This window comes from Xiphophorus maculatus, chromosome 6 (genome assembly GCF_002775205.1).
Source record: "Xiphophorus maculatus strain JP 163 A chromosome 6, X_maculatus-5.0-male, whole genome shotgun sequence".
Classification (NCBI taxonomy): domain Eukaryota; kingdom Metazoa; phylum Chordata; class Actinopteri; order Cyprinodontiformes; family Poeciliidae; genus Xiphophorus; species Xiphophorus maculatus.
This window is the reverse complement of record NC_036448.1, coordinates 330,682-351,524: the sequence shown is the minus strand read 5'-3', so window position 1 is coordinate 351,524 and position 20,843 is coordinate 330,682. Positions and strand designations below refer to the sequence as shown.

The window sequence follows — 20,843 nt, the reverse complement described above, 5'->3', positions numbered from 1 at the left end:
ACTGTTATACATGGCATTAGGTTGGCCCTTTGAAATGAAGCTTAATAAAAATTTCAAAATAAAAGCCTTTAATATTTTTACATCAACTACTTGTGTTTTGAGCATTATATAACTAATTTAACCCAATGACTATTAGACATGGGATTAGTTTGGCCCTTTGAAATGAAGTTTAACAAAACTTCCAAAATAAAAGCCTTGACAAATTTTTAAATCATACTGAATGGTGCACGTCCACCTTACTTAACGTTCTTGTGATTCTCCACATGCTATTGATTACATTGCAGCGTTCTTTAGCATCAATGCTAATTTCTAGCATGACAACGCCGGGCCCAAACCGACGGGCACGCTTTGGCAGGCCCCGGTTAAATTTCTTCAGAAATTTTCTAGTTAGACAATTCTCCCCAATCCATTATCAGCTATATTTGGCATCCCTCCAGACAAAGACCATTTACGTTCTTTGAGACGGGCACTAGCTTTCACTACCCATTTTGCTCAAAGACTTATTCTACTCAAGTGGAAACTAAGCATCCCACCGTCTCTTGACCAATGGGTTAGAGAAGTTCTTTACAACCTGTACCTGGAAAAACTCTGATTTTCACTTAAGGGTTCCACCAGCAAATTTATGGAGACTTGGAGACCTTTCTTATCTTTAGTGGGTACCATGACTTTGCTCCCTGACACAGAAGGAAATTAAATTATCTGTAGGCCCTCTCATCTATATCCAGCTCTTTTGTTTTTAACCAATATATATTCTTCCTATTATAATTTTTCTATTCTTTATTTGTTATTTATGATATATTTGTTTTACTATTAATTATATATATGTGTATATATAAACAATATATCAGTGACATGCGGTGAGGTTCATAGCTGGTGAGGCACTAACTTAATCTTAATCAAATTTACAAATATAGATCCCTGCATGTTATTGTTTACATAAGGAAATTTCGTGTATGCAGACAACGCTGGAGGACAAAAAGACACATACTTCTACATGTGATGCTAAGCCGCGCTGCCGCCGTAGAATAATTCCGTTAACTCAATCAAACTTGGATATGTAGATATTATTAATTTCGTGGTGTGCTCCACAGCAAAGGGAAAAACCGTTAAAGTACAACTCAAAACCACTTCTTTCTCGCTCTCTGTATCAGCGCAGCTACTGTATGGCTAGCTTGCTGTTACTGTTTCTTACTCTACCGTTGTGGAGTCACAATGTCTGAGATCATGAGCGCCCCCTGCCATGAGGCAAGAAAACTACCTGCCTCACCTCGAATCTTCTCTGCTGTTTATGATCGCTCCTCACCACACGAAACATGTTACACACACAGTTAGTGACAAAAAGCACTGTATATTATAGACATAAGCTAAATTATGGAAAATCAGTTCATACATTAAATGTTTTTAAGCCATTTTATTGGCGACGTACATACAGGAGGAACATGCTCCCATCAAATGGCAGCCAGTGCAGTTAGCACTCAGTTCGCTGCTGCATCACCGGCTTCGCTTCTGAGCATTTGAATGGGAAAATGTAAAAATATTTTAAAAAAACCAAACAAAAACAGAATTTTTTAAGCTTCTTTAAAAATAGCTTACTTTATAGTACAAACCACAGGGTGAAAATAGCAATATAAATGATCTTATTATTATATATTATTTTCCATGATGTCAGCTGAGGCTCTGCCTCACCTGCCTCCCCTGACCGCACGTCACTGATATATATGTATATATATTTTTTTCTCTTTCTCTGCCTCCTTTGGAATGTGTGTGGATGGATGGGTGTGTGTGTGTTGTGTATGTCATAGTTGTTTCAGGAATTGTATCTCTGTTGGCTGTTTCTCTTGTGCTTAGACCTAGACTGGGATGGGTTTGGTTTTGGGAGAAATCAGCTTGCACTTCTTTTTCTCTCGGTTATCTGTGACTACTGTATTTTTATTGTCCTAATGATTGATGCATGTCAAGCTGTTAAATTCAATAAAGAAAGTTGGAATAAACACATAGTGCTGGAAACACATCAGTTTTTGCTGTTATTAAAAATGTGGCCAGCTGCTCAAAGTAAAAAAAAACAAACAGCCTTCCATCACACGAGGACGATGTGGAGGTTCATCCTCAGAACTGGTTGGTCATCTGGTGGAGCCAGAGCCTCTTCTGAGACAGGAAAGTTTTTAGGTTTTCTAATACCTGATCCCTGGCTTCCTCTTTCATCTTAATTTGCTTAGACTGTAAAATATGTTGAGGATAAAAACAATGATGAACGAGTTATAACAACAGCCTCACAATATCAAAGTCTCTTTGACATACTAAGCTTAATTAAAACCAGGTTAAGTTTATGAAGAACATATTAAGACGCAACAGAGCCTTCATGCAGTTATAGCTAACATGAAGTTGAATGATTGTCATAATAATCACAATAAAATTGATAAAATAACTATTTCTGAAACCAATGTAAGTTTATTTATATGTGTACTGCATTGTTTATAATTAAATAAAGATAATTAGCATTTTGAAATAAACTTGCCACCAGCTAGCAACACGTTGGCAGCCTTCATCCCTTCATGATCCACATTTCATTTCCATCGGTTCTTGTCCTGTTGTGTTGTCATCAAACTCAGATTAGGACGTAACCAGCTTCAATTTACCAAAACTAATAACTATTATCAAGACCCTCTCTACTTTAAGGCAATATGTGAGTAAAAAGGGTGAATTGGAACAGCATCTCTTATCTTCACCGGTTTCGTGACTGCTCTTCTTTTAATGACACTTTTATTAAAAAAGAAACTGAGGCTGTGCATTACCGCCACCATCTGGTCTGGAGTGTGAACTGAACTAATGCCTTTCACTAATAGATCTTACATCATACATCTAAAAATGGATTAGGTAAAGACAGCTTCTGTGTTTAAGTGAAAAAACTGAAAACAACAAATCATATTTGGAGAGATGTGAAACTGAAGATACCTACTACATTTAGTGTTAAGGACAAGTATTGTTTTTGTTGTCGAACCTCTGTCACTAAACTGTCAATGTTTAGTGACAGTTCATGCCTCAAAGTGTATTTTGAGGCATGAACACATTATTTACTTTGTTAAACCAGATTACATTGAGTTCCTCTATAAGGATTGTTTTTTTTTTCATTCTTTGCCATTTTAACAAAAATAGTAAAATATTATTAAGCCACCTAAAAAGCCATACTTCATTAGCCTAAAATATACGCTGAAATGTAATATAAAACATACTGAAATTTCAGTATATTTAATAGTTTACTTTTAAAGTAACTGTTAAGTGAATTTTAAAAAAATCTATTTTTAGCATATATTTTAAAATATACACAAAATATCTTTAAAAGCATATTGTTTCATTGGTACACTTGAACAAATACATATTTTGTTCACTTAAAGTATTCTTTTATTTAATATATTTCTTAAAAGTGTATTTTGGTACAGTTATATTTAACTGTGTTTAAAGTTATAATGTCAAAATTGGTACAAGCATACTTTTAGTATACTTGGTATATATTTATAGGTAGTACACTTAATACTTAGTATACTTAAAATGTACTTACACAAATGTAAGTATGTTTGAAATAAACTAAAGTATATTTTTTTCACAAGGGCACTGAATGAAAATAAGTGGAAGACGGTTCAATTATGTGTGAATTAATCACACTTGTAAGTACTGCTGTTCTGTAAATGTGTTTGCAAAACAGCATAATGGAGATCAAGGTACAACCCAAACAGATTAGAAGAGAGCAGCGCAAACATAAAATTAAAAACTGTCCAGAAAACACACCTAAAATGTATTGCTTATTCTTCAACTTGCAATAATTACAAAAACAATGTAATTTTCACAAGGGTTTCCAAAATATTATGTTATTTTCTGCTTTGCAAGTATGTCCTTATTTTGTAGTGTTTCTCATTACCTGTCTTAGAGGCTTACCAAAACTGTAATATTTTTTTAAATGTGAATGTGAATGGGGATAGTAGAAAGAGCGAGAAGGAAGAGAGGAGGTGAGGAGTCTGGCTGCAGTTTCAATTTGTTGATATTAGAGCTTGTTTGGTATGAAACATGGAAAATAACAACATACATATCTTTTCATATTTCAGGTATGAATCAATTGTAAAATGATTCGAACAAGCAGAGAAAACATCAGTAGCATTAGGCAAACAAAAAAGTAATCAGTATTTCTGTCAGAGCACTTAATTTTAAGACACACCTGATATGCAAGATGTGCTACTTGGAATTTCAATTAATGTAAAATACGTATGCAACAACCTGAAGTTTAACAACAAGATGATTTCTTATGCTTCTTCAACAGCTGGCTTAAATATTGCTTCAATATTTGATGTTATTTCCTCATGATGCCATCTATTTTATGAAATGTGTCAGTTCAGTCCCACAACAGGAAAACAGTCCCACAACATGATGCTGCTCCTCTCATACCGTCATGAAATGGATAGATTGATGATGGTGGTGAGGATGGACGTGGTCAGACCCAGGTTAGGTGCAAAAATGAGTTTAATGATGTCTTGAAGTCCACAAAAACCAGGAAGCACAGGTAACACAGACTGAACAATGGCAGGCAGGACATTGTCCACTCACCTATCATACACTGGTGAGTATAATATACAAAACTGGGATAATCAGGGGAACAAGGAACAGCTGGGACAATCGGGGGGAAGACACAACACTGAGGCTCAATTAACTGAAAGTAGATGCACAAAATCCAAAACCCAAGGGGTGGGACTCACAAGGTGGACTAGGAGGCCAGAGGGACCCACAAAGAGGAATTGGAAGTCGGCCTGGAGGCTGTCTGGATCCACAAGGAGGCTCTGGAGGGCTGCCCAGATGCCGGCGGGATGCAGAAGTCGCCCTCCAAGGATAGCTCGGAGGGCAACGTGGAGGGCGGCTCAGAGGCCGGCGTCACTCACAAGGAGGCTCCAGAGCACCAGCAGGAGGACCAGGCTCGGGGACATCAATCACAGGTTCAGGCTCGAGGAGCTCACTGGGAGATGTCAGGGAACAGATTACAGATGCCGGGGAATTTCTTGGCCAGCTTACCGGGGCTGGAGGCCCATTGACCAGGGTTGGAGCTGGTAGCTGGGAGGAGGATGGAAAGGTGACTGAAGTTGTGGTGGAAAACAGAAAGAGGAATGTTGTGATGTCAGGCTTGGGTGGTATTGGGTTACCGATCATCACAGGAAAAGCTGATTGACAATCCCACTCCACCTCCTCCATCAACTCTGTCAAGTTCATGAATGGAAAGCGTGGAGACCAGTTCAGCAAGGCAATGATACAATTCAAAACATCTCTGGATAGAGCATTTGTTTGCCACTGCATCAATAAATTCCCTTACAGTTCGTTGGAGGCATGCAAAATCTTCTTGGTCCATATATTCTTAGCTTAAATGCTTCACCACAAACCTCACCGATTCTTGGCCTGATCCTTCTGTCATGAAATGGGTAGATTAATGATGGTGGTGAGGATGGACGTTCTCAGACTCAGGTTAGGTTAAAAAATGAGCTTAATGATGTCTTGAAGTCCACAGAAATCAAAAAGGACAGGTACCACGACACAGACTGGACAATGACAGTGAGGACAAAACCACAACAAGGATCCGGACAAACACTTTCATATTTGGGACTCAAAAACCATCTCCCTCCTGAGCAGTATGATGGCTGGACATTTGTATCATGGGTTTGCGTATAATTGTTTGATCAAATGAACATGACACCTTCAAGGAACAGTAAATTGTTCCCAAGGATGAACCAGTCTGACCATCATGTCAGACTAGAGAGCAATGTCTTTAAAGCGTTACATTTAAGTTAATTGCCTCCAATTAACTTAAATGTAAGAGGTTTGTGAAAGGAAACACAAAAGGTTTGAACCAAGTCATACATTTTAAAAGATATTCCTGACACTGACAAGTAAACTTCTGAATTCAAAGAAACAAAAAAATCTCTAAAAAATCACTATGTTTTCTGACATTTAGCATATAGAAATAATTTTGGTACTTTTAGATAACCTTAAACAAGAGAATTTTTAAAAAACTTTTTATAAACAAGAGGATTTTAATCTGATTTAAGTCTGGTAGTGTTATGGGTGGTGCCAGGGAGCGTGGAGGTGGACCTGTGCAGGTGTGCTCTGATACACCTGCATTTCATTTTCACTCATCAAATCATTGAAGGGGTGGGCAATCCTGGTCCTCGAGGGCTGGTGTCCTGCAACTCTTAGATGTCTCCCTGGTCCAACACACTTGAATCCAATAGCTGAATCACCTCCTAAGTGCAGTCAAGTTCTCCAGAGACCTGCTAATAACCTCATTATTTGACTCAGGTCTTTTGAAGTAGAGATGCATCTAAGAGTTGCAGGAGACCGGCCCTCGAGGCCAGGAGTTGCTCACCCCTGAACTACAGTATATGTAGAGTGGGCTGCCAGATCGACTTCAGCTTATAGAAATGAAGATTCAATGGCTGGAGGTGAACTTTGAGATAAACGCTACTTGTGGAAATGAAACAACTCTTCCTCAAATCAACGGAGAGGTCATATGCCCCGCACCAAACAGCTCACCCTGGAATGCTCAGGGTGCCAAGCCAAAACAAAAGTCTCACACTGCAGATCCCATGAGACGTCTCACAGGGAGAACACCACACCTGGACGAATCAGCGTGGCCAGCTCTGAGCTGAAACCCACCTTTAACTTTGACAACTGCTCCACCAAAGAAAAATAAGCAAGCAGATGGAACCAAAACGGCTCCACCAACCCCGCTCCCAAGGTCAAAGCGACCAGCCCAAGCCTCAAAACATTCTGACTCCTTGGGAATCCCACTGAAAAACAGATTTTCTGCACTTCAGCCTGAGCCTCTGAGTGAAACCTCGCCTTCAAATATCAACAATGAGGCAAGGGCAACACATCCACCCCCCAAAGGACAAAGTGACCACCAGGAAAACAAAAGGCATGCCAAAAGTGCTTATTGTTGGTGATGAGGCAGTAAATGGAATCAGCCAAGTTTGCAATGCCAAGAAAACGAGAGTGATTTCTTTCGACACTGTATCTGATTTAACTCACAAAGTACTCTCTCTAGGGGCGTGCTGTGGTGGCGCAGGGGGTTAGCACGCCCCACGTTTGGAGGCCTTAGTCCTCGACGTGGACGTCGCGGGTTCGACTCCCGGTTCCGACGACCTTTGCCGCATGTCTTTCCCCCTCTCCTCACCCTCCTACCTTTCTGCCTACTGTCGAACAATACGAGCCACTAGTGCCGCAAAAACTCTTCGGAAAAAAAAAAAGTAAAAAAAAAAAGTACTCTCTCTTCCCAGAGGATCCACCACTCTGCGTTTCTGTCAGGGATTGGGGTGTTTGGGGTTTCCTTGTTGCATCTAGGTGTGTCCACCAGGAGGCATCAAGACTCTTTGTTTTACCTGGGAGAGCCTGTTGCGGCTCAGCTCACCTGAACCCAATTACCTCATCCTACCGGGAGTACAAGAGGAGATGACCACCAGTACCTCTTCGCTTGAGTGTTAGCCAGTTACGGTACCCCTGAGCCTCCTAGAGAATTTTCCTTCTCTGAGCCTTTCTCGTAGTTCGTCCTGAGTAATTTGTTCGCTGTATTTCCTGCCTTCAGGGTTTGTTTTCCTGTGACGCTCAAGATCCTCCACAGACGATCTCCCCTGGTGATTTCTGGAAACATCCTCCTCGCGACGCCGCGGGTCTTAACCGCTGGTTGCCCGAGTCCACTCTCACTTCCTCCGTCGATCGCTAGTGGTCCTGGACTCCTTCCCCGCTGGTGGTCTTTGCTCTTCGGTCTCCTGGTGTTCCCGCTCTTACCTGTCCGTCCTCCCCCACGTCTGCCCACCTCCATGCAGATCCGCTACGGCTGTAGCCTCTGCTTCCTGGAACACGGACTGTCAACCTACGTAAGCCCCGACTCCTCAGCCGAACCCCTTCCCTGGATTCGCCGTCTGCCTCACAAGTAAGATTAGCCCTGCTCTGCTGATCACTTCCTTTTCCCATTGTTCCCTGAACTCATCATCTCCTCTCCGATACAGTCAGTCGGCTCACTGACTGTATCGTAGTGAGCCGACTGTTCCGTGAGTCCATCCTGAGGTGTTCCTCCCCTCTATTCCTCATTATCCACCCTTGTTATAATAAACATCTTTAACTGATTCTATGATCTCCTGTAGTGTTCTGCATGTGGGCTAAGACAATTAACTCCACCATGACAGAACACTCAAGCCAACAACCTAGCCCAGCAGATGCTATAAGGAGAACATTATCCGAACAGCATTCACTACTTCAGTCTCATGAATCAGCCTGACGAGAGCTTAGCGCTCGCCAGGCCGAAACAAACCAACGCTTGTCAGAGCTGACCAATTTCTTACAACGCTCTGTTCCACAGCCGCAGTCTCCTGAACCCGCACCCGCCTCCGTTCCTGCGCCTCCCGTCCATTCCACGTTTTCCGAAGTCCGACCCCCAACTCCAGAAAGATTTGCTGGTGACTTAAACAAGTGCAATGGGTTCGTGTTACAGTGTTCAATAATCTTCAATCACTCTCCCCACAGTTTCCTTCAGGATAGAGCTAAAATTGCTTATGTCCTTTCCCTGCTGTCGGAAAGAGCGCTGGCCTGGGCTGAGGCTCGATTCCCTGTTCCCGACAACTACGGATACACCTTTGATGAATTTTTAAGGAATTCAAGCAGACTTTCAGTCAAGGTGCAGATGAGACGTTTAATTCACGTGAACTATGGAAGTTAAAGCAGGGACAGAGAACGGTAGCTGATTTTGCCGTAGATTTTAGAATTAAGGCGGCTGCATCAGGCTGGAACTCGGTTTCATTAAAGAGCGCCTATTTTTACGCCTTGAATGAGCACATTAAGGATGAACTAGCAACTCTAGAGGAACCCCAGACTTTAGAGGAATTAATTAGTCTTACCATACGGCTAGACAATCGCATTCGGTCCCGGGCTAAAGAGAAGAGCCGCCGAGATCCTCCAGTAAAGGTTTATTCCGTGCCCTCACTTATCTCATCTGTCTCACCTCCGCAGACTTCTACCGAACCTGAACCCATGCAGGTTGGACATACCCGCCTCACGCCTGAGGAACGACATAAAAGAATGACATCCCGTTTGTGTTTATACTGCGGTGCTCCAGGTAATTTTATCGCACACTGCCCGGTGCGGTTAAACACCCAGGTCCGCCAGTAGGGATGAGGAGGCTGGCGGACCCCACCCGAATAGAGGAGACTCCTCGCCTTCAATTACCAGCTACCTTGGTCCACAATAGACAATCTGTTCCCATGGCTGTGCTCATTGACTCCGGTTGCGAGCAGGATCTCATTGATCTGGAACTTGTCCGACAGATGGGCATTGAAACTGTCCCTTTAAAAGTTCCCCTCCGTGTCTCCGCCTTAAATGGCGAAGCCCTTCCCCAGATAACCTGTCAGACCAAGCCATTGCAACTATTAATTTCTGGTAATCATAGCGAGCTTATCTCTCTTTTTGTGTTCCCCACAGCCAGTTCTCCCATAATCTTAGGTTTCAACTGGTTGCAAAAACATAATCCACACATTGACTGGTCAAATAAGCATGTCGAGTCCTGGTCAACCTCCTGTCATTTGTCTTGTCTCCGCTCAGCTATTTCCCCGATCCGATATCGGCAGAATTTCAAGAGTCTTACCCTCCAGACCTCTCATCCGTTCCTCCTGACTATCTCGATCTAGAGCCAGTTTTTAGCAAGAAGAACGCTCTCTCTCTACCCCCTCACCGTCCCTATGATTGCTCCATCGACCTTCTCCCCGGAGCTCCATTTCCGTCAAGCCGTTTGTATAACATCTCCCGAGCCGAAAGGGAAAACATGGAGAAGTACATAAATGACTCTTTGGCCACAGGCCTCATTCGCCCATCCTCCTCCCCCCTGGGTGCAGGCTTCTTTTTTGTGAATAAGAAGGATGGTTCGCTTCGACCATGCATTGATTACAGGGGTTTAAACCAAATAACTGTAAAAAACAAATATCCACTACCGCTGTTATCCTCCGCTTTTGAACCTGTTCATGGGGCCACTGTTTTTTCTAAACTAGACCTCTGAAATGCTTACCACTTACTCCGGATCCATCAGGGAGATGAGTGGAAAACTGCATTTAAAACACCTATTGGCCACTTTGAATATCTCGTCATGCCATTCGGATTATCTAACGCCCCCGCTTTTTTCCAGGCTTTAGTAAATGATGTCTTGAGAGATTTCTTAAATGTGTTTGTTTTTGTCTATTTAGACGATATCCTGATTTATTCTCGGTCCCTTGCTGAACACAAGAAACATGTCAGACTGTTTTACAACGCTTGTTAGAGAACAAGCTTTTTGTCAAAGCAGAGAAATGCGAATTCCATAAAACATCTGTTTTGTTCCTGGGATTCATCCTTGAGGGCGGGCAGGTAAGGCCGACAGAGGAGAAGATCAAGGCCGTCCTGGAGTGGCCCACTCCCCAGACACGGAAACAGCTACAAAGGTTTCTGGGATTCGCAAACTTTTATTGTCGTTTTATCCGTAACTACAGTCAAACCGCTCTGCCATTAACCTCCCTAACTTCTACTAAGACCTTGTTCAGCTGGACGCCTGAGGCTGAAGAGGCATTCAGGAGACTCAAGACCCTGTTCGCTAGTGCCCCCATCCTGATTCAACCAGATCCTTCCAAACAATTTATTGTTGAGGTTGACGCATCTGACACCGGTGTTGGGGCAGTGCTTTCACAAATCTCCGCGTCTGATAACAAAACTCACCCATGTGCTTTCTTCTCCTGCAGATTATCCCCCCCAGAGTGAAATTATGATGCGGGAGATCGGGAGCTGTTGGCTATTAACTTAGCCATTGGCTGGAGGGTGCTGAGCACCCCGTTCTGGTTTGGACCGATCATAAGAACTTGTCATACATCAAATCTGCAAAGAGACTTAACCCCCGTCAGTCCCGCTGGTCCTTATTTTTCTCCAGGTTTAACCTTTTCATTTCGAACCGCCCAGGGTCCCGTAATATCAAACCAGATGCTCTGTCCCGTCTTCACGCTCCAGAGGATGCCGAAAAGATTCCAGTCACCATCCTCCCCCTAGCCCCACGGTTGCAGCAGTCACGTGGGAGATCGAGGACTTGATCAAACAAGCCCAACTGATCGAACCAGCTCCAGACACCTGTCCACCGGATAAGCTCTACGTTCCTACGGCAGTGCGGTCCCGTTTTCTGAACTGGATCCATGCCTCCAAGTTTTCTGGTCACCCAGGAGTCAGTCGCACGGTCGCACTTATAAACCGTAAGTTTTGGTGGTCGTCAATTCATAAAGATACCAAGGAATATGTTCTTGCCTGTCCAGTTTACTGTAGGAATAAATCATCCCATCAACCACCGGCAGGACTTCTCCATCCGTTGCCTATACCAAGACGACCGTGGTCCCACATATCCATTGACTTTGTTTCCGGGTTACCCCCATCTAAAGGTATGACCACTATTCTCACCATCATTGACCATTTCTCCAAAGCCTGTCACCTTGTCCTGCTCAGAAAACTGCCCACCGCATTCCAGACTGCTCAGCTTCTGGTAAAACACGGTTTTTGCTTACTTGAAATTCCGCAGGAGATCTTGTCAGACCGTGGCCCCCATTTCATCTCACGGGTCCGGAAAGATTTCTGTAAAGTTCTCAATGTGAAGATCTCCCTGACTTCTGGTTTTCATCCCCAGACTAATGGCTTAACTGAACGTATGTACCAAGAATTAGAATCCTCCCTTCGCTGCTTCACTTCTACAAATCCTGCTGGCGGGACCCATTTTCTTCCTTGGGTAGAATATGCGCACAACGGCCATGTTTCTACTGCGACCGGGCTGTCCCCATTTGAAGTTTAGTTGGGTTATCAGCCACCATTGCTCTCATCTGAAGAACACGACATTGCCTTGACTTCAGTTAAACATCACATCCATCGATGCCAGAACATCTGGAGAAATACCATTCATACCCTCAATAATACGGCTGAACAGAATAAGCGGTTAGCCAACCAAAAACGTATTCCGGCTCCCACTTACGTCGTCGGCCAACAGGTGTGACTATCCCCCCGAGATATCCCTTTTAAGTCTATGTCAAGGAAGCTTTCCCCTAGATTCGTTGGTCCTTTTGCAATCGAGTCCATAATCAATCCGTCGGCAGTTCGTCTCCGCCTTCCTGCTTCTTTACGCATTCATCCCACTTTTCATGTTTCACAACTGAAGCCCATCCAGACTAGTATGCTGTGCCCTCCTTCCGAGCCCCCTCCTCCCGCCCGAGATGTTTATGGCCATCCGGCCTATTCAGTCCGCCGGATCGTGGATTCCCGTCGACGAGGTCGTGACTGGCAGTACCTCGTCGACTGGGAGGGCTACGGTCCGGAGGATCGGTCGTGGGTCCCTGGCTCTTTTATTCTTGACCCTTCGCTGATTAGGGATTTTCGTTCGTCACTTCCTTCCTGCTCTTCCTGGCCGCCGAGAGGCGGCCGTTGAAGGGGGGGTACTGTCAGGGATTGGGGTGTTTGGGGTTTCCTTGTTGCATCTAGGTGTGTCCACCAGGAGGCATCAAGACTCTTCGTTTTACCTGGGAGAGCCTGTTGCGGCTCAGCTCACCTGAACCCAATTACCTCATCCTACCGGGAGTACAAGAGGAGATGACCGCCAGTACCTCTTCGCTTGAGTGTCAGCCAGTTACGGTACCCCTGAGCCTCCTAGAGAATTTTCCTTCTCTGAGCCTTCCTCGTAGTTCGTCCTGAGTAATTTGTTCTCTCTCTTTCCTGCCTTCAGGGTTTGTTTTCCTGTGACGCTCAAGATCCTCCACAGACGATCTCCCCTGGTGATTTCTGGAAACATCCTCCTTGCGACGCCGCTGGTTGCCCAAGTCCACTCTCACTTCCTCTGTCGATCGCTAGTGGTCCTGGACTCCTTCCCCGCTGGTGGTCTTCGGTCTCCTGGTGTTCCCGCTCTTACCTGTCCGTCCTCCCCCACGTCTGCCCACCACCTGCTTCCTGGAACACGGACTGTCAGCCTACGTAAGCCCCGACTCCTCAGCCGAACCCCTTCCCTGGATTCGCCGTCTGCCTCACAAGTAAGATTAGCCCTGCTCCACTGATCACTTCCTTTCCCCATTGTTCCCTGAACTCATCATCTCCTTTGACTGTCTCGTAGTGAGCCGACTGTTCCGTGAGTCCATCCTGAGGTGTTCCTCCCCTCTATTCCTCAATATCCACCCTTGTTATAATAAACATCTTTAACTGATTCTATGATCTCCTGTAGTGTTCTGCATGTGGACTAAGACAATTAACTCCACCATGACAGTTTCTGAGGTCTGAGACCAGGGTCCAGATATTATATTCACACATGTCTTCCTCCAGAATGTGTCTGGCCCCCGGCACTGCCAAACAGGACATTACCTGTCCGGATCACTACAAGAAAATTTACAAAAAACAGAAATACAAAATACAGCAGTCCTACTTCAAACCTCAGACTGATCCCCTGCCTAAAGGAACCTCAGACTGATGAACTATCGGCTACCAACTCACTTAAACTAGCTCTTTTAAATACCAGATCTCTATGTGCTAAAGCTCTATTATTTAATGATTTCATCACTGAGCATAATATTGAGGTTATGTTTCTGACAGATACATGGTTGAATAACAATAATGAACCGATCGTACTAATTGAATCTGCGCCTCCTAACTACAATTTCTTAAGTGAGAATAGAAAACATAAAAAAGGAGGAGGCGTGGCTTCAATATTTAAGAATACCATAAATACTAGTAAAATTTCCTTGGGTCAATTCATCTCTTTTGAGTACCTTGGAATTGAGGTAAAAGGCCACAAACGAACTTTGACACTAACTTTATACAAAATTCCAACATATGTTGAAAATTTCTTTACTGACTTGAATGAGCTTCTATCTCTCATATGTATTGATTATGATTGTTTAATAATTGTCGGTGATTTCAACATTCATGTTGACAACTCCCAAGACAGAGGGGCAAAAAAGCTCTTTAATATATTATAGAATTTTGGTCTAACACAACATGTCACACAAGCAACACACACTCAAGGACACACCCTGGACCTGGTTGTCAGTAAGGGTGTGAATATTTCCAATGTCTCTGTAACTGATGTCGCCCTGTCAGATCACTTCGCTGTTATCTTTGAAAATTCTTTATCTTTTAACCCACTTGGACAAACAGCAACCATCACAAAACGTTCTTTCACAGAAAACACAGCAGAAACATTTAATCAAATCTACTCTTCTTCCTTGCCCTTAAGCTGAAATGATATAGATAAGTTGGCAGATAATTTTCAGTCTAAAGTTTCAGATATCATTGATTACATTGCCCCCATTAAAGTGAAGGTTGTGCCTGGTAGGAGGAAATCTCCATGGAGAAATGCACAAACAGTTCAATCTGCAAGACAACTCTGCCGTAGAGCCGAACGAATATGCCGTAAAACTCAACTTCATGTTTATTATGATATCTATAAAGAAACACTACGTAACTATCACTCAACACTGAAACATGCAAGGAAAGCTTTCTTTGCAGATGTCATAAACAAAAACATTAACAATGCTCGAGCTTTATTTGCAACAGTTGACAGAATCACAAACCCTCCTTTGACGTTATCGCCTGAATTCCAATGTATTGCTGCCTGCAACCAGTTTTCTAGGTTCTTTTCAGAGAAAATAAAAAAAATCAGAGGATTAATCTGCACATCCACTCTAAAGCAAGTATCAATGTTGTGCACAAACAAAACAGATACAGGAAAAATGACCCAATTTCAACTACTTAATTATGAAACCCTAAAAGAAATTATAAGTCAATTAAGCTCCAGTTCCTGCTGTCTGGATGTCCTACCCACACATTTCTTTAAGAAAGTCCTGCCTGTTATTGCTACTGATCTGATCCAAATAATAAACTCATCGCTCTCATCAGGCGTTTTACCCCAGGCTTCGAAAACAGCAGTTATCAAACCACTGATAAAAAAGAACAATCTGGACAAATCACTACTGAATTACAGGCCGAACTCTGACCTCTGACCTCCCATTCATCAGCAAAGTTATTCCAAAAGCTGTGTTTAAACAACCGCTTTGACTCCTTCCAGTCTGGTTTCCAGTCTCACCACAGCACAGAGACCGCCCTTGTAAAAGTGTTCAATGACATCCATATAAATACAGACTGTGGAAGAACCACAGTGCTGGTTCTGTTGGACATCAGTGCGGCTTTTGACACTGTTGACCATGACATTTTACTGAATCGACTGGAGAGTTGGGTCGGACTCTCCGGTCCAGTGCTCAACGGAATCTTACATAAAGAACAGGAATAATTGGAAACTTCTCATCAAAGAGGTCAGAGGTTCAATATTAGGAGCCCTCTTATTCAATATCTACAGTATATGCTCCCACTAGCTCAGGTTATAACAGGAAATAAGATTAGCTACCATAACTATGCGGATGATACATAGCTCTACATTACGATGTCACTAGCTGATTCTGAACCCATTCAATCACTGAATAAATGCTTAGAACAGATAAATGTGTGGATGTGCCAAACCTTCCTCCAGCTGAACAGAAACAAAACTGAAGTTATTATTTTTGGACCTAAAGAGGAACGATCTAGAGTTATAGATCTAGAGTCAATGCACAGCTTCAGTTATTACAACTAAAACCTAGCGATCAGGCCCGAAAACTGAGTGTAATGATGGACTCTGACCTGCACCTTCAGAGTCACATAAAGACAGTTACAAAGTTGGCCTTCTATCGTTTATAGAATTAGAGGACTAATGTCTCAGCAAGATCTAGAGAAACTCATTAATACGTTTATCTTTAGTCACATTGATTACTGCAACAGTGTCTTCACAGGTCTGCCCAACAAATCAAACAGCTGCTACTGGCGTTCTCACTAAAACCAGGAAGATGGAGCACATCACCCCAGTTTTAAAGTCCCTCCACTGGCTCCCTGTGGCTCAAAGAATAGACTTTAAAATCCTGTTAGTTTATAAATCACTGAACGGCTTAGCACCACAATACATTAAAGATCTGCTGCTGTTGTATCAACCTTTCAGACCTCTCAGGTTCTGGTTCTGCTCTGCATACCCAGAACCAGAACCAAACGAGGAGAAGCAGCATTCAGCTTCTATGCACCACAAATCTGGAACAAACTTCCAGAGTGCTATACCTATTTAAGTGCTATACCTGTCTGTCCTCCCACGATCACCGCTTTCTGGCATTTTCTTGTCTCTCCTTGCTGACTCACGAATCCTCTGCCATCACCAACAACACACAAGGACAGAACAATAAGCTTCCACTCACCTCTCTTTGGCGTCTCCACCTGCAGAGATCTGCCACCTGCCTTACTCCACCTGAGTAAGCTCATTTCATGTTCCATCGTAAATCTCACATTGTTCCTGTTGCCTCCAGTTCCTTCCAGACCATCATTAAACTCATTATTAATTTCTTTGTAATAAAATCTTAAAATTTTATTTGTCTCCTGATAGTGTCTGTTCATGTGGGTCAGAAGATTAAATATCAACATGACACAACTCTCAGGCCAAGAAGATAATTAGCCAGCACTCTCAGGAGAATTCTAGAAGACACACCTTCACTGAATCTCAAGTTTCAGCTCTCAGAACTCTCTACGAAGAGAAGTCTACAATTCAGTGTTTGGACCAATTAACCGCTACAATTCAAAATTTGTCAAGTAACGTTTCTCCTCCTCCAGCAGATGTCCTTGTTCTATCTCCGGCTCCCCTGAGACCTTCTTCCCATTGTGACATCAGTGCCCCCAAGCTCTGATGTTCAGCCAAAAGAGAGGGTCCATCAGTTCCAGGGAATCTGATGGACTGACTCAATTCCCACAATCATCCCTGTTTTCTACCCTCCTTCAATAACGATTCTATTAATCTAAGTGCTCTTATTGACTCTGGCTGTGAATAAACCGTCTTAGCTCATTCCATAATCAAACAGTGCAACATCCACTTCCTTTCCCACCCTTCCTCCAGTTTTATGGTTACCCATAAAACCTGCTCCAACTAATTTCTGGTAAGAATCATGAATTGGTTTCCTTTTGTTTTTTGTTTTGTTTTGTTTTTTTCTCAATGCCAACTCCTCAATAGTTCTATGACTGGCTCATTAAACACAACCTAGACTGGTCTAATTCACACATTGAATCCTGGTCCATCTACAGTCTCTCTGTTTGCCTGCAGTCTACTGCTCCTCTGAGCCCACTTTCTATCATTCAAGAAAAACAAGCACCTCCTGATCTCTCCAATGTCCTCTAACTATATCAAACAGTATTCAGATCCAAAGTTCTGTCTCTCCCTCATTGACTCCACGATTATACCATAAATCTAGGTGCTCCCCTCCTTTCCAGCTGCCTTTTTAATCCTTCTCATCCACATCTAGTTTCTGAATGCAGAAATTATTCACCACTCAAATCGCCCATAGGAGCAGGCTTCTTTGGGTAAGAGACGAGTCCCTCTGCCCTTGTATTGACTAGAGGACTAAATCAAATCAATTTTAAAAAAGTCCATTATCCCTCATCTTATTCGGCTTTGAACCTGTTCATGATGCCATTATTTTCATCCAACTCAACCTTTGGAACGCTTACCACCTCCACTTCCGGTTGAGTGGAAGATAGCTTTCCAGATTCCTCTAGGCCGCTTTAAGCATCTCTGTCTCTCCTTCCTGGCTCAAGAATCCTCTGCCATCATCAATACACAAGGACAGAACAGCTTCCACTCACCTCTATCTGGCATCTCCACCTACAATCAACCCAAGTAAGCTCTTATATTTCATGGCACATCTCCTATCCAACCCGATCTCTCCTTTTGTGTTTCCACATGGTGTTCCTGTTGCCAGCCAGTTTTTTACAGACCAATATTGAAGTCATTATATTCTTTGTAATAAAATCTTTAAATTGTACTTGTCTCCTGAGAGTGTCTGTGCATGTGGATCAGAAAACTAAATACAAACATGACAGGCAGTGAGAAATGGATGTCTTTTTATTCAGTGTATCTACATATCTTGTTTTGACTGTATCATGCTGAGAAAATATGAGCCTTCTTCCCCAACACCAGAACTTTCTCTGGTAATATTTCTACCCAGGTCAGTTTTTTAAACACCGGTAATTGCGGGCGAGAAATAACGACCCTCAGCAGCAACTTTGTCACCTCTAGTTCACTTTTTAGCAAATGGTAAAATCACCTCTATCTCATTGCTCAGCGAAAAGGAAATGCTTGATTAATCATTAGCTACTCATTTATTGAGTGTAAAATAAATCTAGGAATAACTATTAGTTTACCCTTATATAACAAGGAAAATGTAATAACCTTTACCCAGTTATTAGGAAATGTGTTTTTTAAGTGGGTTTTTTAATTTGACACACAGACACGCAGGTTAGAATTAGAAGTAGTTATAGAATATTTCTACACATATACAACTTATGTGGTCAATGAATACACACATTGACAGTATGTTTCTCTGAACAAAAATTCTATAAAATCAGAATTTAAATCAATGTAATTGTTTCTATTGTGTAGGTGTCTTGCAGCCAAGTTAAAATTTTTTTCTTTTTTTAAGGAATCTGTTTTTTGTGTGGGTCTACCACTACACTTTAATTTTGGATTTGTTTGCAGTAAACTGACACCAAGAATCATATTCTAACACAACCAGACTGCATTCATAACTATTCTTTGGTTATAAAAGGTTTTTATCTGTACCATTTCATTTTTAAAAAAGTTTTACATTATACTTGAAATGCTACAACACAAGCTGTTTAAAAGTAGAAAGAAGTTTTACCAAACTCATGCAGACACAAGACCGACTTCCTTCAGACAGTGATAGTTACACTAATGTTAAAAATTTCTTTTTACTGAAGTGATTTTTCTGGTGCTGCATACTTGTCATGGTATTAGGACAAGTACAGAAGGTGTCTTGATGAAAGTTTACTGTGCATCGTTGTTCTGACCTGTGATTTTGTACCCGAGTTGTTGTTAAAAACATTTTCCTGTTTTGTGCAGGTATTTCCATACCATGTATCTGGGAATACGGAGTCGTCAGAGTTCGAAGTCAGAACATTGGCGATACTACTGGAAGATGGTGTATGAGTTCACTGATGTGAGCATGTTGCATTTACTGGCCACCTTTCTGGAGAGTGCACCTCAGCTGGTGTTGCAGCTGTGCATCATCATACAAACACACAATCTCCAGGCTGTTCAAGGTAACCCCCAACACCTTGTTACTGCTACTTCCTATTCAGTAGATTTACATACCATCAATTCTCAAAAAGGTAATAATAACAAAGAAATCTAGCATGTTTACAAATAATTTTAAAATTTCATGTATGAATTTAATCTCGTGCAGTTTTTTTTCAGCAACGATTCTCAAGCTTTATGTTCAAATATCGCAATATGATTTTTGGATCAACTCAAAGGCCAGGACCAAGAAATGGAAAAACACTTTCTTTCTATTCATTTTACTTACAACTTAAAAAGAAATTGCATTTTATGCCTACAATTACCTGTTTGTCACTCAAATTGTGATGGTAATACATAATTACCATTACAATTACCAAGAAAATGAAAGAGAAGCCAAGAATGTTTACTGTCGGAGATCAGGCAGTACATGGAATCAGTCAATTTTGGAATTGTAAGAGAACCAGAATGATTTCCTTCCCAGTGACACTGTCTGATATAAAAGAGAAAATACTCTCTCTAACCAATGACCAGCCGAATATTGAACCTCTAATTGTACACGTTGGAACTAATGATCTGACCAAACAAAACTCAGAAATTCTGAAAAAGGACTTTACCACTCTTCTGAATACTATTGAAAAACTAAGACTGAAGTTGTTTCTCAATGGAGTAATACTAAAAGCTCAATGGGGGAACGAAAAATACTCCAGGTTGGTCATGACAAACAACCAGCTCATAAAAGCGTGCTCTGCCAGCTCAGTGACCTTCATTGATAACCACAGGACCACAGGATCTTCTGGGACTGTTATCACTTTGGACGATGTGGACACCATCTTAATAAACATGTGATAAAGCTACTCACTGCCAACCTTTTTTATTTTATCAACAACAACCACCATTTTAGAAGAACAGGCTCAAGGACTTCTGATTAGGATGCAACCCACGAATTATCAGGAGCAAACTATTCCAAAACAAACTAACATTCATTAAAGTTCCAAGACACTTCTGAAGAAATGTCTTCTCAAAGACCAGAGTTTCTCAAATTTACTTGTTGATGGAATGAATCAACAAGTTGTCCTCTGTACTTCTCTTCTTAGTGCTCACAAAGCAGACTTTACTTTATCTAAACCATCTTGGCTCTGCCTCCCCAGAGAATCCACCACTCTGCATTTCAGAGGTCTGAGACTGGGTTCCAGAAAGTAGCTTTACACCCATCTTCCCCCAGAATGCGTCTGGCTCCCCAGGACTACAAAACAGGACAGAACCTGTCTGGATCATTAAAAGAAAAATTACAAATAAGAGAAATACAAAATCCAACAGTCTGAAATCAAACCTCACACTCATCCTCTGTCTAAAGCAACTGCAAACTCAGGGGCTATCTCCCACCAAGTCACTTATACTGGCTCTGCTAGATAAAATATAATTATCACTAATAATATCGATGTTAATGTTCCTGACAGAAACATGGCTGGATGACAATACTGAATTGCCTGTACTAATTGATGTCATGGTGGGTTCACATCTTTTTACCCACATACAGAACACAATCAGGAAAACAGGGAATCAGATGTATAAAGTCTATTTTAACAATGATGAAATGTGAGAATGTGCGGTTCTTGTCCTGTGAATGGAAGCC

General features: G+C 42.1%; 1 protein-coding gene across 2 annotated transcripts in view; it reads left to right on the top strand.

Moving 5' to 3' along the window:
- Positions 1 to 20,843, top strand: part of xkr4 (XK related 4) — a 54,956-nt gene that overhangs the window by 11,542 nt on the left and 22,571 nt on the right. For both annotated transcript variants that reach the window (XM_005809208.2, XM_023335700.1), the window contains one exon: positions 19,034 to 19,233. In XM_005809208.2, coding sequence (XP_005809265.1) covers positions 19,034 to 19,233 — 200 coding nt within the window. The remainder of the gene's footprint in view (positions 1 to 19,033; positions 19,234 to 20,843) is intronic.